Consider the following 22486-nt stretch of genomic DNA (forward strand, 5'->3'; position numbering starts at 1 on the left):
CTCATCAGCAAGCATTCATATGGTGTTCATGAAGCACCTTATACTGGAGTTCTTGTTGCAGTTCGAAAAAACGTCTAAACTGGCAGAATATCAAAAACCGTGCTCTGTATTCAGAATACATGCTATAAATGTTATTACTTTGTATGACCATCATAGGTGGAAAAGGCCAATCTTTATCCAGTTCCTTACTTATAGAAACGAAACCTTATGATTACATATACTGATGACGTTAGCGCTATCTATTAGTATGCGAACCAAATCACTCACCAAAACCTCATATATTTATGCAACTGGACCGATGGAAGCCTCATTCGTATACTAAAGCTCTAATTTATTATCTTTATAATTAATTCCCCTATGGAGTTTTCAAATATTAATATAATAAATTATAACTTTAATATGCTCACCATGAGACTTCCATTAGTACATCTGAATTAACGTCTCTCTTGCTTAGATTCAACTGTTGTCATTTTTCCCAGTTATCTCATAGATCTAGATATACAATGGAAAATGATTATAACCCATGATAACTTTATCCATTCCTGCTTCCTCTTAGGCCGCCCCGCATTGACCAGAGAAAGGATAACTAAGCCGAAGCAGAGAAGGCGGAGAAAGTTCCCTGAGTGCATCGATAGTATGTCGCAACCACAACATCAGAGAGGACTTCGTATAGCACGTGCTTCGTGTATTACTCAGTGCTATACCTCAACTTGACTAGTTCTCTGGTCAGTGTGCTGACGGTCCTAAGAAGGATATTGCAAGTAGGATAAGAAACGTAAATGAAACCGAACGCCCTGGCGTTACAGTCTACGAACAGACGTAGCTGGCCAAATATAAGTAATGCATTTTAAATCACCTTATGATTCTACTTTTTGGTGCTGTTTCTTATTTATGATTTAACAATCCTAAAACCCATATGCGTGGCCGATTGTTATTGTGCGTTATCCTGGGTTCGTTTTCTAGTGCACTGCGAGCATTTTCAGCATTAATTTAGCATCATAAGGGAACAGCAGAGCTGCTCAAGTGCTGAAGTAGCAAACTTCGGTTCAAGAAAGTTAAAAATGCTGGCGTGAAGAATTAGTGTGCAAATGATAAACCTAGTAAGATCCACCATTACATGTAGATCCTGTTGTTGAATCGTGATTTGAGAAAGTAACTTACACTATTCAAACATAATGAGTTCTTAATAATAATAATAATAATAATAATAATAATAATAATAATAATAATAATAATAATAATAATAATAATAATAATAATAATAATAATATATTATTATTATTATTATTATTATTATTATTATTATTATTATTATTATTTATATCCTTTACGAGGATCATAGGCTGAGCCGTCAGAACTTAAAGGTCGTAAGTTAGAAATATTTGAAACTGACCTCCAGGTACTTTTTTTTAAAGATGTACTATGTTAGTCACTCATATATATATATATATATATATATATATATATATATATATATATATATATATATATATATATATATATATATATATACGTACCATATTTTATAACCCATATTGCAATGAAACGTGTTAACTTTACACCTGGTTAATTTGGACGCATATCTTGGAATCTAGGGTGATGAAATTAGGCAACTTTCACTATATGTTGACTTTCAAAATAAAATTTTAATTACTACATGCGTACAACCAGTGGCTGAAATTTCTCTAACGTGTATTGCTACGTACGAACATGTTACTTGGAGACTGAAGAACAAAGTATGCCATAGAGTGAGTCATACAACGAAAAAATGACTGGCTGTGTTAGCAAAGGAAACTTCTAAGAAAACCGTAAGGAAAGTAAAAATGTAAACTAAAAATACTCAGTTTTCCTCTTTAAAAACAACAACAACAACAACAACAACAACAACAACAACAACTACTACTACTACTACTACTACTACTACTACTACTACTACTACTACTACTACTACTACTACTACTACTACTACTACTACTACTACTACTACTACTACTACTACTACTACTACTACTACTACTACTACTACTACTACTACTACTACTACTACTACTACTACTACTACTACTACTACTACTACTACTACTACTACTACTACTACTACTACTACTACTACTACTACTACTACTACTACTACTACTACTACTACTACTACTACTACTACTACTACTACTACTACTACTACTACTACTACTACTACTACTACTACTACTACTACTACTACTACTACTACTACTAAACAACAACAACATCATGCTGATTCAGTGATATACGAAGTGTGGCAATTAAATAACGAGACTGGTGTCATAAATGTGATGTATTGCAAAGAAAGCTACAATTGACTGTTATCCCCATCAATATACTCCCCTCCCCTATCTATACACCACTGCATACGTGCCTTCCATTGTTCAAAGCAATGCTGTAGGTCATCAGATATCACCCTGTTCAACAACTCTGCCGTTTTTCGTTTTACCTCTTCCACAGACTGAAAATGTGTTCCCTTCAATGCACTTTTCACTTTTGGGAATAGATAAAAGCCACAGGGAGCCAGGTCTGGGGAATACGGAGGATGGTCGAGCACAGGAATGCGCTTGGCTGCTAAAAACTGCTTCACAGAAAGGGCATTATGGGCAGGCGCATTGTCTTGGTGGAGGATCCATGCATCGTTCTTCCACAAATCCGGCCTCTTCTTTCTTATTCTTTCCCTCAGCTTGATTAGGACTTCTTTGTAGTAGGTCTGGTTCACCGTTTGACCCTGAGACACCCAATCAATTATGATGATACCCGTGATATTGAAAAAAACGATGAGCATTGCCTTCACTGTCTACTTGCTCATTCGTATTTTTTTTCATTATTAGCGATGTGGGAGTCTTCCAGTGCATGGATTGACGCTTAGTCTCGGGGTCATACTGTAAAATCCATGTTTCATCACATGTGATGACACGTGTTAGCAAGTCTTATTCTGCTTTGAGTCGTTCCATGACGTCACAGCAAATGGTCTTTCGAATGTCTTTTTGTTCCTGAGAGAGGTTTTTCGGGACAATTTTTGCAAAAACTTTTGTCATGTTTAAATTGTCATACAAAATTTGTCTTATTGTCTCTATTAATGTTCGTCTTGTCTGCGATCATCCGAATTCTCAGACGTCTGTCTTTCCACACAAGCTCATTAATTTTTTGAACATTTTCGTCCGTTCTAGAATTCAAAGGGCGGCCGGGTCGTTCATCATCTTCAACCTCCTCCCTACATTCTGAAAATCGTTTGTGCCATTCGAAAACTCGCGCACGTGACATAGCATTATCACCATACACCTCTTTTAACATTGCACAACATTCCGTCAGTGTTTTTTAATTTTACCAGAAATTTGATGTTAATGCGCTGCTCAACTTTACTGTTCACCATGATTCCGGCACTACTACAGAACACTGTCCTCTTCACGCAAGCTTGCAAAGATAAGAAAAGCTTTCAGAATCATGAAACAAACAGTGCTGCTCATGAAGGTTGAAGATCAACAACACATCATTAGCCACCCCCACGATCCTGCGCGACAGAAGGTGGGCAGTCTCGTTATTTAATTGCCACATTTCGTACTTCATCTTTGGTGCCAGTGGTTCCTTTATCGATCCAACATTATATGGACTTGTGGTGAATCACAATGTAAGAATGGGGTTTCCCGGAATTGTGCCATTTCCTCCTATTATCTTGATTTCCCCCAATTCTTCCGTCATCACTTATTTGCATTTATCATATGTCATCTGTAGCTTAGAGCATAAATGTGAGATGTTCAACTGAATATTCCATGCCTCTCAGGATGAAAATGGTGTTGGCCATTGCTTAAAACTGTAATGTAGAAGAACCTACTGTTGAAAATGAGCGAATATTTGAAACTTTGTGTAAAGTGATATGCAAAATTATTTCGTACAGTGATAGTGAAAATAATGATTTTAAACAATACGACAATACTAAGGATAAGAAAAACAAAATTAAGAAATATTAGTCTGAAGTAATAATAGAAGATTATTTCTCGACACCTTACATAGAATATAATTCAGTAATTATGGAACATAAACTAATGCATATTGGATGTAGGAGTAACCAGTTGAGAATGCTCCAATAGCATTGCCAGAACGAACTTAAAAAGAACGCAGAGATGGAGCAGGAAGGATAACTGTGATTGTTCCTACATGTAAAAGTAAATCTTTTTATCCGCACCTTCTCTTTCATGCAAAATGTCATCTCTCTATGACTTACAGTTCCCGATATGGATCCTTAAATCTCTCAAAATTTGAATTTTTGGCCAATATGTGGGGAACGGTGACCAGTTGGCTAGTAGCAAGTTGATGATTGGCCATTGGTTACTATTTGGTACTAAAATATTTACCGTCTTCTTAGGTACTGTTCATCTCTCTATAACTTATAGTTGCGGAGATATGGATCCTTAAATCTCTGGAAATCGGCCATTTTTTGGCCAATATCTCGGAACGGTAAGAGTGACGCGAAAAATTTAATCACTTTCTCTGATAGTTTTTGGTGCTCTATCGAATGCAGGGTTCAAAATTGAAAAAGTCGCAAATAACAGACAGAGAATTCAGTAACGAACTTTTTAAGTTCGTTGAAAAGTACGAACATTAAAACAAGAACACGTATGCATATCTCATTTGTAGTAATTTTTAAAAGGGATATCTACCAAGGGAACTTAACAGTATCGTAACATATTGTGCAAGTGAACGCAAGTGTTGACTATGCAAAGAATAAGCTGCATGGAAAATAAACATGAGCGAACTTGCGAGTTCCAAATCCAAGATAGTCTCGTTGCTAATCTAGTAATTAGTTCGTATGCCTTTTAAGGTTCCCTGGTTGAACTGAGAAGCTCGAAGACCTACAATATTTGTGTAATTGGGGACACAAGTTTATTTTATTTTATTTATTTATTTATTTATTTAATGTTATTAACACAGTTACTTCTAACATTACAGCCATTAGTACTAACTAAAAAAAAGGGAGAGACGTTAACCAACTCTTGGACTCCTGTAAAAGTAAGGATTTACGATATTAACACGTTGACTGCCAAGGCCGAAATTCAATTCCGACCTCCGGAGCCATCAAATGTTTTATCCTGAATGAATTAGCATAAATTTACCTACGTGCAGAAACAATACTTTTCATCTGCGCCGCAGGCCATCCACAGGTATTTTACTTCGGGACCGCATGACCACATAAACTCCTTTAACAAAGCCAAGACTAAAGCCCACGCGTGGAAATCACGACTTGAAGACAAGAAATGTGAAGCCCGCATGTGGGTTTCATGGCCTCTGTGAAGAACTATGTGAAGCCCATATGTGGGCTTTACGGCAGTCAGCGTGTTAAGATACGCATACAGAAATCGTGAACACCCTTTGTTAATATTCTGTGCATACTACACTGACTACTAACACTACAGTACTATTAACCAAACGTATACTGCACCAAACTAAATGAAAATAACAATACATTAATGCTTATAGACGCTAGATGCCTACCTTATTATTAATATTTTTGGAGACTGTCGTTGAGAAATTCTGTTTCCCAGGACCGTCTTGTAAAATTTACAGGTCATTTTTAAGTTTATCTGAGCACAAATCTTCGCCATCACAAGCTCCATTGGCCAGGCTATTATCTGGCCATAAAGCTTTCATTACACTAAACACTCATTCAAAATGCATATTACTAACTGGTATAACGAGAATATATTGCATTATTTTGATTAAGTGTAGTACATCTCCTTTCTTGAAAACCGCACTTCATAACTTAACAATATTCATTATTATTATCCTTCATATCAAGTATTGATATTATAAACTTCAAAACAGAGACTTCGTTATAAGACATCATCCATATGTAATTAATTAAAATCTAAACAGTGTTGTTGTTGCGCGGTAGCCTTTTGTTACAATAAAAATATAATCTTTATGAATAACTTTTACCGCTCTTTTACCGAGCGAAGTAGCTCAAGTGGTAGAGCGTTGGCTTCGCATTCGGGAGGTCGCGGGTTCGATTCCCGCTGCCGACCATCCTGATTGGGGTTTTCCAGGGTTTCCCTCAATCCTACCAGGCAAATGCCGGGATGATACCTACTATAACAGGCCCTGGCCGATACCTTCCTAAATCCTTTCCATTGTTGTTGTTGTTGTTATTGTTAGATATCCAGTGTAAAATGGCCTCAGAGCTGTATCTGGTAATTGTTAAATAAATAAATAAATAAATAACAACAATCAAGTCTAACATAAGGCATAAATGACATGAATGATGAATTTTAGGTAATTTACTACTTCAGCTTGTAGATCTAGTTCGTCCCGGGCGGAGAGATCTGGCAACCCTGGTGCCTTTGTTGCACGAAGTCTTAAGTTCGATACCTGATGAAATAACATTCAACGCACTGAAGTGGTTCCGATTCCACTCTAAGGATAGATCTCGTGACAAGGCTGTAAATGCAAGTCAATCAGATGCAAGTTGTGAAATAGAAGGTTGAATTTTGTGATGGCCATATAGTCGAGTCCTCATTGTGCTTTTCATTCAAATATGTTATATTAAAATGATCACGTGTTATTCGAGCGTGATAGTGTCATATACCACTATTCTTGATTTCGAAAAAAAAACCTTTTGTAATGAGCAAAATGTGGAGCGTCAGATTGAGAGAGAAATGAATAGTGATATTGTTTAATGCCATAGTTTCTTTTGTCCTGGTCCCACATAGGCAAATGGTGATCCAGGTTTGATTCCCGATAAGGATATAAGAACTTTGATGTTGTCCTGCATTAAAATCAATATTTAGCAATCTCCAGTTTCGGAAAGCAAGAAATAATGGCAGTGGGTGTCAGGTGCTGATCACACATCATCTAGTTAAAAAAACGCGCATAGCCTAATTCGCCGATTATATTCTCTTTTCGGCTGTAGCGTGACTGAGTTCAAAACACCTTATTGCTGTAACTGGTGAAAACTTCAAGGATACACTTTTCCCTGTTGTACTATAAATCATGGTCATATTTAGTAAAAGATTGCTACATCATAAAGTTGGCAGCCCCGTACCACTGTCCTGTCGTAGTGACAGATTGAAGTTGAGGTATAATATAAAGGTAACCAAGAAAGTTCTGTCGCTTTTTGTAAAAGTCTGTGTACTATTGGCCCTCAACTGAGTTGAATGCGAATAGAGATAAGGCAAAGGTCAGTTGTTGGTGTGGGTATACCTGTTGTGGCAGTTCAGTTACACCGTGAACTTGCGTAAGGACAAAGTGAACATGGGATCTCCACAGAGCGCCATGAAGGCGTGTATGCTGTTCGAGTTCAAACTGGGGTCAAACGCCGCTGCAGCAGGGCGGAAGATATGCCAGGCCTTTGTTGAGGATGTCGTGACTATGCAGACAGTGTAGCGGTAGTTTAACAAGGTTAAGGACGGTGACAAGACACTCGAAGATACACCACGTGCTGGAAGACTAACACATGTACCAAATGAAGATCTTCAAGCACCAATTGAGGTGAACAATGACCAGACATGTGAGGAACTGGGACTACAGTTCAGCGTGAGTATAAAAACTATTCGGCAGCGCCTCAATCAGCTTGGCAAGGGTCAATGGGTCCCACATGATTTGACTCCGAGCCAGAAGGCAACGCGAGCAGACACCTGTGTTTCTTTGCTGTTTCGTTTAAGGAAGGAGCCATTTCTGGACAGGGTATTGACATGTGATGAGAAGTGGGTCCTGTGTGAAGCTCCACTGCGCCCTCATCATTGGTTAACATCACATGACCCGGTTCCTAAACAGCCGAAACGAGCAGTGCACCAGAAGAAGATCCATCTGTGTGTTTGGTGGAGTGCTCGCAGTATAGTGCATCGGGAATTGCTACTAGCTGGTCGGAGCATCAATGCAACTGTACTATCAGCAGTTGAGCCGTGTTCAAGAAAAACTCAAAACTCTAGAGCCAGCACTTCTGAATTGCAAAGGAGTCCTCATGTTCAGGACAACATTAAACCTCACGTGGCTAGGATGACCCGGGACACCATTCTTCGCCTTGGATGGGAAACACTATTGCATCCACTATACTCCCCGGACATTGCACCGGTTATCCGGTTATCACCTGTTCCATTCCTTGGACAATCATCTTAGAGCACGCCAGTTCAAATCCCTAGTAGAGGTGCAAAATGTACTTGATACCTTCTTCACTTAACGGCTCACCAAATTCAACCGCAATAACATTCAAGGCCTTCCAGAACGTCGGCAGAATATCGTCGATGGTGATGGGGACTATTTTTGATCTTTCAGGTATGTCTTGGTGGTGACATACCGATGTTCGAAGGTGGTGGGTGAAAAAGTGACAGAACTTTCTTGGTTATTTTATAATAGAAATGATGTTTATGTAGATTGCATATGACACTGTTTATTTCATATGTAGTACCTGGCAACAAAAATAATTGCCAGAGTACACTAAAATTAAAAAAAATGGCAACACTTTGTACTATTTCAGTAATCACAGTAATAGAAATTGGTATATGAAGCTATGTAATTTAGCAGTTTGATAAACTTTATAACATACATGTTGTTTGACGATATCAGACATTTTCCTTTCCTTTTTTTTTTTCGTGACTTGAAAGATGAAAATAAATATTTTGTTATAAGTAGAGTGTTGTTTTGCTTAAAGTAGAATACCAGTCAAGTTGCAATACAGTTAGCAAATTTTTGATTTGTGTGTTTAGATTTTAACGTCTAGTCTATAAATTTGTAATTTTATTCTTTTCCAGAAACTAGCAGTGCCCCAGGTGATGCAGAAAGGGGTAATGCCGGTCAGCAAGTATGGGACAATGAGGACGAAGGTGTTGCATATTCTTGGTCGTTTTTCCACTTAATGTTTGGATTGGCAACATTGTATGTGATGATGACATTAACCAATTGGTACTCGTAAGTATTTTTAGTTATTTATTTCACAGAATCTTCTCATTCATTGACTGGAATGACAGGCCGCCTTTATAATATTTATGTAGTGTGTAAACATCAAGAATCAATAATGAAGCATTCGGAGTGCATGTAGTTTGCATCTTATTTTAAGCTTTAAAATATAACTTTAAATGAGTAGTAATGATTCCTACATAGGCTCTTACGACATCCCACCATCTTATACAGGGTGTTCAAGAAAAAGATACGATGGCTATTTTTTCAACCTCCGTTAAGCCATTAAAGGAAAACCATGTGAAATGATTAAACGTTGATAATACAAAGCTGTTTAGTAGACAATAGACAGACTCTGCCATTCGATCATTGTGGAGTAGCGAACATGAAAACATCGAATGCGATCGAAGCACCCGCGAAGGGTGAGTTACATGATGTAATTTGATTTCTGCAAGCTGTTGCTTAAGTCCCCTGAAATTCCAAGGTCAGACAATTTCAAAACTTAATCTACATGTCTCATGATGGTCCACGCGTTCATCAAGATCATCTTCCGTCATAGATTTCCACCCTTGGCTACTCTCGTCTCATCGTACGACAATAGGCCTTTAAACTCTCTTACTCATTCAACTATGAATTGCTGCTATATTAGGCCCTCTCGCCTGCCGAAATCGAATTACATCACGTAGTTCATACTTGGCTGGCACTTCGATTGCACTCACCACAATGATTGAACGGCAGTCTAGCGGTGTGTGTGGAAGGGGAGAGGTATGACGTTCAATAAATCTTGTACTCATTCCGTCATTTCACATGACTCTGCTCTGCTGGCTTAACGGAGGTTGAAAAAATAACCCTCTTATCTTATGTAACCACGCTTATCGACCATACAAGTAGCAGATAGACGGTCATATGGATATAGAATGTCTGGGATGTAGTATCCTGCACTAGCTGTCGATCTTTGCGTGACCCTGTTGGCGTTTATGCGCTATATCACCATCTCTCACATGTGCTTCAGGCTTAGATCCGAGGACCTAGTAAAACAGGGTAAAACCATATATTGTATAGAGCCTCCTAAGTTGCCCCATGCTAGCAGATGGGGTTTCGCAAGTTATCCAGATAAGCTAAAGGATTGATGATTGTATGACACATCAGTCGTACTTCCCTAAATGAAGACCAGAGATGAACGGGATGTGTTACGTATTGCTTCCATACTGGGATGCCATATCTATGAGGAATGCAAACACACTAAATTTTCCCTTACATCTGCACACCAACGGAAATACACATGGCCATCACTGTGTCCGAGACAAGAAAGAGATCGCTAAATTCACCGCTAAATATTCACCCCATTACTACAGTCTCTATTACCATCACAGAAGAGATTATTAGCGGCAAGCATTAGTTAGGGATAGTCGAGGGAGAGGAACGTAAACTTGCCTCCGCGGTCGTGCCCTCTTATGAAACGAGGTGGTGGTCACGGTAAGTTTGATCACACTGGCTGTCCGTCTTGTCAGTTTGGACTGCCCGAATCATCTTTCCATCCAGGCACTCCCGGTTTGTCGTGGGAACCTGGAGGGAAAAAGGGAACACATTTGTTATGAGAACCCTCTGCCTTCTATCATGTACACCATCAATTGATCCCTGACGCATCACAACCTACACGAACACCCATTCACAACCCTGTCTTTGGCAGAACAACAACAGCAGCTTAGGATGTTTGTAGCTCAAAAGCATGAGGTAAGGTGGGAGCTATTTGATTAAAAGGTAGTGGGTATCAATATAATTTATCTTGATTTTCTGTCGTTAGTAGTAATTCCTTTCTTACAAACGTGGAAGTTTCCGTTCACATTATCTTCCGGTAATCCCTTTGGGAATTAGTATCATTAAACTGTTCTTCGACAACCTCCTCATCTGATCGTCTATGTAATATATATATATATATATATATATATATATATATATATAATGTTCGCTGGAATCTTAACTCTCTTACAACTTATCATCTTCATTACATAAGTCACCTGCAACGATGCAAAGAAACAGTCGTAACTTAGTAATGGCTAACGTTAGAACAAAATTCACTGTGCCATTCAATTTATACGAAAATTTATTATTAAGATGATATATTACATTAGGTCTGAGGCAATTGCGTAAAATTCAAGACAGCGGATGTCAGTGTTATGTAAACTCAGACATTTCTCCATTCCTGTTCCTCACCACCTACATTGTTACTTCGGTTATATTTTGTAGCTTTTATCACTTACCCGGGTATTTCCACACTTTTGAACTACCCTGTATAACAATGTTAGAATATATATGTTTAATCATTTAGGCTTGTGCAGAATTTTTTTGTGAGCGAAATGATATGTTATCATTATAGTTTCTGTATTGTCATAAGTTTTCCATTGAGTATACCACCATGAACATTATTCAAAATTCCCTACCCTTTTTAATTCCTCTTTGTGACCATCGTTATATCTGTTGTATGGTTTGCTTGTGTACCGGTTTCCTTTCTTTATTCGCCGTTCAATTTTCTATGCAACCCGGATATCTTTTCTTTCTTCGGTACAAATTAGTTTCCATACTTCTCTTATTTTGAAGGTTTCCTTCGAGAAATCAGGCTTTCTTATCTATGCTGCTTTCGCGATATCGTATTGTTACATTAAAACTCGCAAAAAGTTGAGTTGCTTCCGACACTATAGATTTGATTTGATTTTTTTTTCAACCCAAGTTATTACTTTCTTCGAAATTCCGAATAAATGTGCTTCTACTTCCCCACATTTAAACTTTCCAGTATGAATTTCTTGTTTTCTACTTTTTTTTTCATAGCTACACTTTCAATTGGATTCCATTATAGTCAATACAAGATTATGATCTAAGACAAATGTGGTTCCAACAAGAACTATCGCATTTTTTAAACTGTTCTGAAATTGGTTCTGAACCATTTGTGTTGTATCTCTGCTTATTAAAAAGAGACTTCTAGATCTGTCTGTGGTCTCTTGCCTTGATAGAACATGTTTCCTATCGTAAGCGAGTTCTACTGATCATTGAAGACCCTTTTCTCTCTATTTCTTTCCCGTAAACCATATTATATATATATATATAATAAAATCAAGGCGTTCCGCCTTCCAGGTAGCAAGGGCGAACTCAATCTGAACGCTCGGAAATTACATCTGAGGTGATCGAGTAGTAATACCAAACTGTTCTGTGGCAGCCAGTCCTCATACCTATATTTATAGTTTGTGAATATAGTCTCTTTTGCCCTTAGAAAATACAGTTTCAAAATTAATAGACGATTATTTAGACCCTTTAGTGTGCATCTTCAGAAAATGACTTGTTGAGTTCGCCCTTACTACTTGGACCGCCTCATGTCTTCCTGTTCTTTCCTCAAAAGCATTTATGTAAACCATTAAAATTGAGCATGCGTTATTTTTTCGTCTGTTATTTTATTGTTAGTAGTAGTATTTTAATTTTCTGTAATTTTCTCCTAAATATATCTGTAGTTCCAAGGTTCAACAGAAGTCAGTGCTACTGAAACTGCTTACGTAGAATAAATAAATATATAGAAAAATAAATGAATGTTATATCAGTTGTTAAGTAGATGGATATATTAAAATGTCAGATACATGAAAGTTAGCATATTTTAAAGGTAAGAATAAAAGAATTATGCCATCTCTTTAAAGAAAAAGATAAATTGGGAAAGAACTATAAGATTAGGAAGATTCTTGTATTTTAGTTACTATTAAACACATGAACTTTCATGTAGATACACAATACAACAAATATTATTACTTACTAAGAGATATAAAATTCATTTGTCCTTCCTCCTTCAAGCCAGTAGCAACATGCCCTCTCTATTCTGTACTGGAGTAGACACACATTTTCTGTGGTGTGTATTTGATTCAAATTGGATGGTGTTATATGATTTTCCGTTGAAAATGTTTTATTTTAAGAATTTCGTATAAAATTGGCAAAATGGGTAATAAAGCTGTAAAAGGAAAAAATAAAGTCGAAATTGGAATTTCAAACAAAATGAAACAAATTTGTGGTTATAGTTAACATGGAACGTGGACATAAAACTTCATTCAGGCTTAAAAGAAAATGCTTTTAACCTAATTTTCTCAGACAAAATAAGTAATTATCATGTATTGAAATCAAATATTTATATCATGGAAAAGCTGTCTGACGATCATTTTGATGTCTGTCTTGTTTAGGAGGTATATACATAGTATACAGCTTTCGTTTTTTTATTTAATTGTTAAATTAAATTACTTATATTAGTTGTTTAGTAATCGACAAAAGCTGTTTTCATTTTGTTGCATACTGCAACAGACCTCTGATGTCAGATAAAAAAAAAAAAAAAACTCATTAAATACATGTATAATAATAATCGGTATAAGAGTTTTATTTATTTATTTTAATCTCTGTTAATCATTTATCGTTAAAGCTTAGGGAAATAATTAAATTAAAAGATTTTAAAGTTCCAAGTAAATCCTTAGAATAATTTTAAATTCGTTTGCTTCAGAGAGACAAGTGACAGCGTAGATATACACATTTATGGGAACGAAACTTTTTCGTTAATGCGATATTTGCGAAACGTTAAAAAAAAATGCGTATGTTTAAGGAAACCTCGAACTTTTCGTTTCAGAGCCAGAAATCACGTTTATATTATCGCGAATTTTTGCGAAATTCAGCATTACTTGCGATAAATGCGAATGAAAACGAAAAAGTTGAATTCTTATTATTGCTAATAATAACTAAAAAGCGCATTTCCAATATTATTTAACTTAAAAAAACGTTGCATTTATGAAAAAGCTGTGCGAGTTATTTGATCCAGAAATTTTCATTTCATAAAGATGTAGACATCTACCAAATTGAACTGTTTAAATCGTTGACTGTGTTTTGTGATGAAAATGTTCATGATCTGTTGGTTGCTTACCGCGAATTTAAAAGTAAGGTTATTGAAGTTCTTAACAATGAAGATAAGGAAGTTGGACAAATCATTGTTAAACAGTTTAAAAGTTAACCACAGGTCTTTTGCTGTCAGCTCGTTACGTTCAATATGGTTGGCAGTCTCAAGTGTTGATGCCGAGAGATTGTTTTCCAAGTATAATATGATTGTTACTGACAGGAGAACAAACTTAAAAGAAGAATTGATAATATCTTGCTGCATGTTATCCTTTAACTAAGGGTGACGTTAGAGGAAGTGCTTAAATTTTTGCATCAATTTCTATATTTCAGTGAATACATTAGCTAGAATGTGCACCTAATCAAAGTATATCCTCATTTTTTTTTTTTTTTTTAATTACATATACACCTTAGTACCAAAAATATACTGTTTACAAGTTCCATAATTTAAAAAGGGAACTTGTGATGCATTTTAAAAAATAAATTCGAAAATTTGATAAGTAATGCTACAAAATATCAAAATTGTTGCGAAAAAGTTTCGTCTCTACACATCTGTTAACTTGACTGCTTATAGTTAGAAAACAGCGTTACGCACTGAAATATTTTTATCGCTTATAGATAAGATATATGTGAGTTCATGTGTTGTTTTGGTTGCAAAGGTACTTCCAAATGAAAGATATTTTCTTGTTCGGTGGTAAGAGGTAAATTGAAAATCGTACGCTTGTAGGTCACACGCTGAATTATGGTGTATCAATAAATAATTCACTAAAAATGTATATTGTTTTTTTCTCGCAGGCCAGCGTCGGATCTGAAAACACTAAATGCCAATGAAGCCTCTGTGTGGGTTAAGATCATCTCATCATGGATTTGCATTGTACTCTACTTTTGGACACTTATTGCTCCACTTGTGTTGCCGAATAGAGAATTCAGCTAAAACCTTTGATCTCGCAATCATTTTAAGTTGTTTCTTGTTATCCCCACAAATTTTGTCTTACTCATTGAATACATTCTTCAAGTTAAAAATTTGCAGGTATATTCTAATAAATATAACCAACCTTTGTGTGTAATAAAGATATATGAAAGAAAATACCATGTTGTGAGATTACCGATAGAATTAATCTTAGTGTTGGATTCATACTTGTATTTTTCTGCTGCTGTTGCTTTACGATATAAATCTTAAATTATGGTTTCTTGCCATATGTCTTTTGTTTTCTGTTGAAGAGGATTTTTTGTCTGTAGTTATAAATGTGGAACTCACATAATCTATGCTTGGAAATATTGTCGAAGTAGTGTAACTTAAATATTTAATATGTAAATGTTCGAATTTGTGTTTATATTGTAAGTAATTTTTGTCAGTAGATTAATGTGATACATAAAGTACTAACTGTGAAGCAGACCTTTTTCTGTATAACCTACAGAACATATAGAAGTACGTGTTTCTGTCAAATATTGTACGTAGATTGTTGTATAAACATAATACGTCATTTTAACTTAAACTCAAAGCCACTTCAACAGATTCATGTTTATAGTAGTTTTTAGTGATTCATTTCTGTTTGTACAATTTTCTAATTTTATTTTCTGTGATAATAGGTATTATAATAATAGACGAACATTTTTTTTTTTTCGTGTGTAAATCAGGGATGTATTTCAGTTTAGTTGTACGTGAAAAAGAAGGAACTTCAAACAAGTGATTATTGATTTCAGTTACCCTACCGTGTAACTCCTTTGTGTTCTTTTTAAATTTTGTTTACAGATTTTTGTACTTTGTAAATAAAGGTAGCATGTAAGAGATTATATAGTTTTTCAATTAAAAATTAATTATATACCTATCAGGTACTAGTTAATGATTCGAATTACTCTTAAGACCACTTGCTCCTTTATATTCTTGCGTGTTTGTAAGTCTTTTTTAAAATTTAAATTTGCATTCTCTGGACTATAGTATTTTATCATGACCGAAATCAATGTTTTATCGTTAATAAAATATTGGAATCGTAAACGTTTGCAATTTCCTACATACACGAGTGTTTCTTGACTATTACTTGAAAGAACAGTCTTAGGGTAGTGGTTAGAACATTCGTTTCGTAATTTAGGGGTCTGCAGTTCGATTCCCACCGAGGAAGTTATGAAATATTTGATAATTTACAAAGTTGATATTTCTGACGTATAATAACGTGAAGAATAGTCAATTTCTCTCGTTCTTACAAGTTAGAGTTGAAACGACTTCCTTCACAGCGAAAATACTGACAACATGACTTACAGTCTACAATCTCGATTCGTACTCTCTGAAAACTACCGTGTTTAGCAAACAATTCATGAATACATAAGGTATGAGTCATAAATGTGTCTGAAACGTTATTGTTTCATTGTGAAATTGTTTCTAAGTTCTTCCACTCTTATTGGAAATAATAATAATATTTTCATTCGCCATTTCCAACACGTGCCTTATATCTTCAACCAAAATTTGTAAATAGGAACTATTCCTTTTTATATTTGTATGTATATTTTGTTAAAATATTAATGTAACGCATACATAATCCGAAGTCTTTTACCCAAAGAAAAGGCGTTACTATGTATCCTACTTAGTTTCTGTTAAGGCATCCGAAGGTTCGATTTTCATATTGGCCAGGAACTGACACCTTTTCCCCCTTTTTTTCCTTCCAAAGTATCTCTTATAAGGCAGTTCATCTTTATAGAGGGTCCAAAAAATTTCTTTTCATTTTTCTTAACTTCAGTATGCTTATTTGCATTTTAATAGGACGTAATATTGAGGTCTCAAATATTCAGTAATAATAATAATAATAATAATAATAATAATAATAATAATAATAATAATAATAATAATATAGAAGACAAATTCCGTATGAGGACAGATTGTATTAAAATCTCTAAAATTGCCCCTAGCGTTAGGCAAAAGTTACAAAATAGTTGGGATTGGAGAGAAATGTCAAGACCGTCAGGACACACCCTCTGCATACGTCCCTACAACTAGCTAAACGTTAAACGGAATGTTTTCAGGCTAATTTCAGGTAGAAAGTAGGGCTACTGAACTCACAAGAGTCATAAGAAAATTTGTTATTAAGTAATAGTTATGCCGGCTAAGCTACAGAAGACGATGATGAGAATGAATGAAATATTGGAATAAAGAAATTGGAACTAAGAGAAAACCTACACACGCGGCGTTTGTCCAGCACAATGTCCGCTAGGTAAGAGCTGGGTGGAACAGGGTGGTCCATTAAATTCACAACACTTCAGTAATAATAATAATAATAATAATAATAATAATAATAATAATAATAATAATAATAATCTATTAAAATGCTACAATAGCAATTAAAAGCGCCTGAGCTCCAACCGATAATTTTGGCTTTCAAATGTTTCATTTACGGTTGTATGTGATTTCACGGTTAACAGAGACAAAAATTTTAAGTATTTGTACTTTAAATAGTCTAAATTAGTTAACTATATCTTTTTCATAAAGTTTATGATTTAAAATTATTGTTCAAAGCCTTTGTATTTTAATAAGCCTTCTCTAAAATCAATGCATGTGAATTGTGCTTCCATCTTCCGAGTTCTTTTAAACTATGTTTATATGTTTGTAGGCAATCCTTTCGACAATGAGATCTCTAGAAAGATGTCGTTTTCACTGATCGATTGGAAATTTTGCGTAGATTGTCCAGTTCTGATTGAATATTTAAAAAAAAAAAAAAAATGGCCATTATTTCTTTATTACATTTTTTTAGGGTGCGCTGGAAGTGTTGAAATTAAAAAAAAACTAAAGCATCATATCCTATGCGTTATACATTCCAACACCACAATGTTGTATATTGGGGTTGTATATGTCTCAGGCGTTTGTTCCATGTCCAAATAATAGTGAAAAAGAAAAGATAACCATTCCTCGAGTCTTAAGATATATCTTTATTTTTTGAGTGTTTTACCCAATGAACATTATATATAACTGACATTACAATTCATTGTATATGTAATGTATTTGCTTATTACATACTGTATGCAAGAAGAAAGAAAACACTGGTCATACATGAATTAGAAACTCCAACCGGAAGTAGGTTCAAATCTTGCAAACGGTGCGAGATATTGAGAAAAAATAATCGAAAAAATCTCCCCTTTATGATACCCTTTGCCGATTTTTTAAAATCAAGACGTCTTTCACTTGTGTCTGTAAAGGGACATGTACATATGTTGTGAGGAATGAGAAGGAGATTTATGCGAGTGATACGCTGTGTAGAGAGCGCAGGTTAAGCTAGTAATGCTATTAAAAGTTTAAAGTTGCCCTAAAATTTGGCAAAACTTACTAAAAGTAAGGAATTCGAGGAAAGGGTTCCGTACCGTCAAGACACCTCTGCAACTACCCAAATTTTAAACGAAAGCGTTCCATTCATGTCGAAAGTATTCTACTGTATGTTTTAAGGAAACAACTATAATAAAAATAGCTGAATATCACTCAACAGTAAGGCATATAATAAACTAATTCTTAGGATATGCAGAGGTAATTATAAAAGGTTTGCTACAAAAATACCTACACAGACCATAATTCAATGAGCTCTGAAATACGAAGTAACAAAATAGAATATAGCTTTTAAGCTTCAGTCTACAGAGCAATTGTTACTTAAAGAATGGGCATACACTATTTCGAGAATCGAGACAAGACGAGAAATGTTTACGATACTTTTCGTCTCGTCTTGATTTTCATTTCCAAAACGAGACGATAATTTGAGTTACAATCGTCCCGTCTCGAATGTAAAATGTTAATTCTCATGTCATTTTTTGTTTGTTTTAGAAACCAGTGCATTTTTTAAGAAATCGCTACTGGGTATCCAGGCACAAAAGGGCCCTTGACAATAATAATAAAATTCAACCGCACAGAGTTTTTAAAGTACATTTTTGTATAATGTACACGTTTAAAATAATGACATATAAAATGAAGTATTCGTCAGACTTCTGCTAACCGTTTCATTTCCAATTCAACACATCTCCATCAATACAGGAGCATTACATGCAGCCCTATTTTCCTATGAAAATAAAATGCATGCGGTGTATTAAAAATTTCGGCATTAGATACTATTAGGACTGTCCATCAATTATGTAACGCTACAGAGCGTGAAAAAGGTTTACAATTTGTTATGCTTTGTGACATAAGGGATTCTTTTTAACAATATAATTGTCGCCATTTTATAGCATCTCACTGATCGTAAAATTACGAAAGAAAAAGAAACATTTAGAATTAGGAATCTCTGGAAAAGGAACCATATTACGAATGCACAAGTGTAACTCAGGAATAGCTGAAAACTAGTCTCAACAGGCCTCTAAAATAGCAACTTCAAAATTATGTATGCGTAGTCAATGCACTCAATATAACCCAACTTAAGAAAAAATCAAAAGTTGTTTTATCAAAGTTTATAACTTAATATGCGTCACATCAAATGAATATCAACAATATAGTGCGTAGTAGATTGGTGTGATGGTAGGATGTATGAAAAAAACACGTTATGGTAAAGAATAAAATACAATCTGACTTTAAAGGAAAAGTCGTCCGTGATCGCTTCTTCTCAATAAAACGGAAATAGATTCTAGGAAACTCGATATTCAATTGTCGCCAAAAAACCTACAAGCAGCAAAACAAAACAAACACGGCAAGCCTAACTAATTCTGTCGCTCTAGATCCTTCCTATTTACAATAACCTCCTCTTTAATAGACAGGTTAGCTTAGCCTCAAATATGTTCTAATACGTAGACCTATCTTATAGACGACAGACGACAATCTTGGCTTTGACTTCACGTAGCTACATTAATCATTCGGCATGATAGATTTTCACTAAAAACCATTGGCGCCGGCACTCTGAATCATCAGCTCCTCCTTGCTCTACATATCGCTGTGTTTCTTATGTAAGTGGCTATCGTCGCTACGCAAAGTATTCCCCAAAAGTGTTGTATAGGTTCTTTCCTCAATATTTTATCAGAAATAGTGAGCCTTAATTGTAGCAAAGCAAAACAGTATTGTAAGCTAAGTAAAAATTCCATTTCATAAAAATTAAATATCCAAATAGCAAAGTTGTTTTCTTCTGTTATTTTCTCTCAGAGACTATTCGAAAGATAACCCAAACGTCATTTGGACCGATACTCATGTAAGAGATTGGCTTCAACCTTTCTACCTCTTTAATCGGTCTATTAACTTCCTCTGTATTAGAGTAGAATGAAAGTGCTAGCATCTCGAGACAGACAAATGACTATGCGAAACGAAGGAAAGAGAAATTTCAAGAATGAAGCTATCAAATTTTATAACTATCCACGGAATACAAGCTAATGCATGTAGTCACAAAACCAAAGTATATTGAAGTAATTTTAAATTTACAGTAATTCAAGTCATTTATTAAGTACTCTTCCAGTAATTTAAAGATTTATGAAGTTCACTGGGTATCCAAACTCCTGGGCCTGGGTATCCAAGTGCTGGGCCTAGGTATCCATTTGGATACAAAAAGGTAGCTTAAAAAATGCCGTGTTAGAAACGAGATGAGAAATTGCTCTTCTCGAGGGCAACATTAAACACAACCGAAATATTCTCGTTAAATGTCACGTTTCTGCTTGTAATGGTGACTTGAGCGATTCTAGCTTTTCATCTTCAACGAAATAATAATTATTATTAGTTTATTATTATTCCTATTATTATTCCTGAAGATTTGATAGTTCAAGTATTGAAATTTCCGAGTATTAAATATTTGAAGATAATAAAAAATGTGTCACCCCCACCAAAAATTCTAAAGTAAGAAAGAAAAATACTTCCCGGACGGAGATTCGATCCAAGAAACTCCAAATTACTGGTCGAGCGCCTTGACCACTGGACCGCGATTTCTACGCAGTAATGATTTGTCTTTATTGTGGTTATGGTAGGTTTCTTCGCCTACGCTTGGAAAGTTGTGTGTTACTTTTCTTTTATTTCGAAACGTTTTTCGTATTTCTTTTATGATAAGTCAATAATCGTCGGCATAGTTTATATTAATAACTTGAGTTGTTCTTAAACCTTTGGTTTAGAAGTTTGTTTCTTTTCTACACGAAACTACAGATATGACAGATTTAATTCTCATACTCTGCATTTGTATCAAAGCAATCGCCATTACCTGGTCAAAGACTTACGTCTGCGACGATTCATGTACTTGCTAGAAGTCAATAAGTCATATTTCTTTTGCAGAAAAGGAAAATAAGAATTACCACATATATTAACATTTTAAATTTGTTTCTTGTACTACCAGAAGAAGCAAACATCCATCAACCCACACGTATAAAGAAGAGTAATAACCTTAGTTGCAAAATTTTAACATTAATGTATGGTAGCATTAAGAAAAAATATTTTGTTAAAGCACGCGTTGTTTGAAAAAGTCCTGTATTTTATTTCACATTTCGAAATTCGAATTCAGTTTTATGAATCACATTTAGTCAGCAAAAATTTACATTTACCAAAATTCGGATTCAGTTTTCTGAACCACAGTATACTGGTAAAAAGAAATTTGACGTGCACTACAATTTCAAAACCAGAATTTTCTAAAGTCTTTGATTTTGTATGCTTTTTTTTTTAATTTTGAAATTGAAATAAATAGTTTACATTTTTGAGAAAATTTCAAAACATTTCTTCATTATAAAAAATAATAAACAAAAATAATCAATTTTCATAATCAATCAATAAAAATAATCAATTTTCAACAAAAAATGTGTAAAAAAAAGTTTGAAAACCTGTTAGTGAAATTTTAAAAAATCAAAACTAATTTTTTCGTCACCAAAATATCTAACTGCTTCCACCAGTTAAATCGATTCATTGTTATAAAAAATATTTTAGCTGTGGTAGCACTGAAAAATCTCACAAATATTGTTAGATATTTCTTAGCGATTAATTGCTATAAGTTTATGTTGTAGTGTCATTGAGGCACTAACCTAAAGCTTAACGTGAAATCCGAACAATATGAGCCTACTATGCTCTAACCTAGGTTTGTGATTACAACCAAACATTTTGAACAAACTAATAATATTCATTAAGGTTAAGCAATAAATTTCTGGTAAGCACTTTACCACTAAATTGACGGAGAGTTAAACAATAAAGTCATGTTTGTGTCATTCTTTGTGTGTTTTAAATTCTATTGACAAAACAAAATGCTTAGGATTGCAATCAAAGAATTATGCGATATCAGAAAAATATATCAATGTTATCCTTTAAGGTGAAACGTTAATAACCTGAAAGACTAAATATGATGAAAGTCGTAAGAGGAAGACAAAACTAAATACTAAATAAGATGCCTGAATATTTTAATAAATACCCTGGCAAAATGACTGGGTGTTGGGTACATACACTAGGTGTTGGGTAAAATTGAATCACATTGAGCTGTGGCAGGATGACATCCACGAAAGGAATAAATGACTTCAAACGAGACTAGATTGTCGCAATGAAACAATGTGGAAGGAAAGTGTCGGACATAGCTCGCGAGTGAAACATCAGCGAGAAGTGTATCAAGACAGCATAAAGTCTACATGATGGTGAGAAAACGAAGTACATCAACATCCAAAGGCCATCGACTCAAAGCCCTGTCGGATCGTGATCGTCATCATTTTAAGAGACTGGTAAAGACAAACCGTGAAAGCAAATGCATGACAGTGTTCCAGATCACGAAGA

General features: G+C 35.0%; 1 protein-coding gene across 2 annotated transcripts in view; it reads left to right on the top strand.

The window, feature by feature from the left end:
* The window catches only part of Serinc (serine incorporator TMS1), a 73345-nt gene extending 57736 nt beyond the window's left edge, over positions 1–15609 (top strand). For both annotated transcript variants that reach the window (XM_081769499.1, XM_081769500.1), the window contains 2 exons: positions 8766–8922; positions 14611–15609. In XM_081769499.1, coding sequence (XP_081625625.1) covers positions 8766–8922; positions 14611–14749 — 296 coding nt within the window. In that variant the 3' untranslated portion in view covers positions 14750–15609. The remainder of the gene's footprint in view (positions 1–8765; positions 8923–14610) is intronic.
* The last annotated feature ends 6877 nt before the right edge of the window (positions 15610–22486 follow it).

This window comes from Thermobia domestica, chromosome 8 (assembly GCF_964235325.1).
Source record: "Thermobia domestica chromosome 8, izTheDome1.hap1.1, whole genome shotgun sequence".
Lineage (NCBI taxonomy): Eukaryota > Metazoa > Arthropoda > Insecta > Zygentoma > Lepismatidae > Thermobia > Thermobia domestica.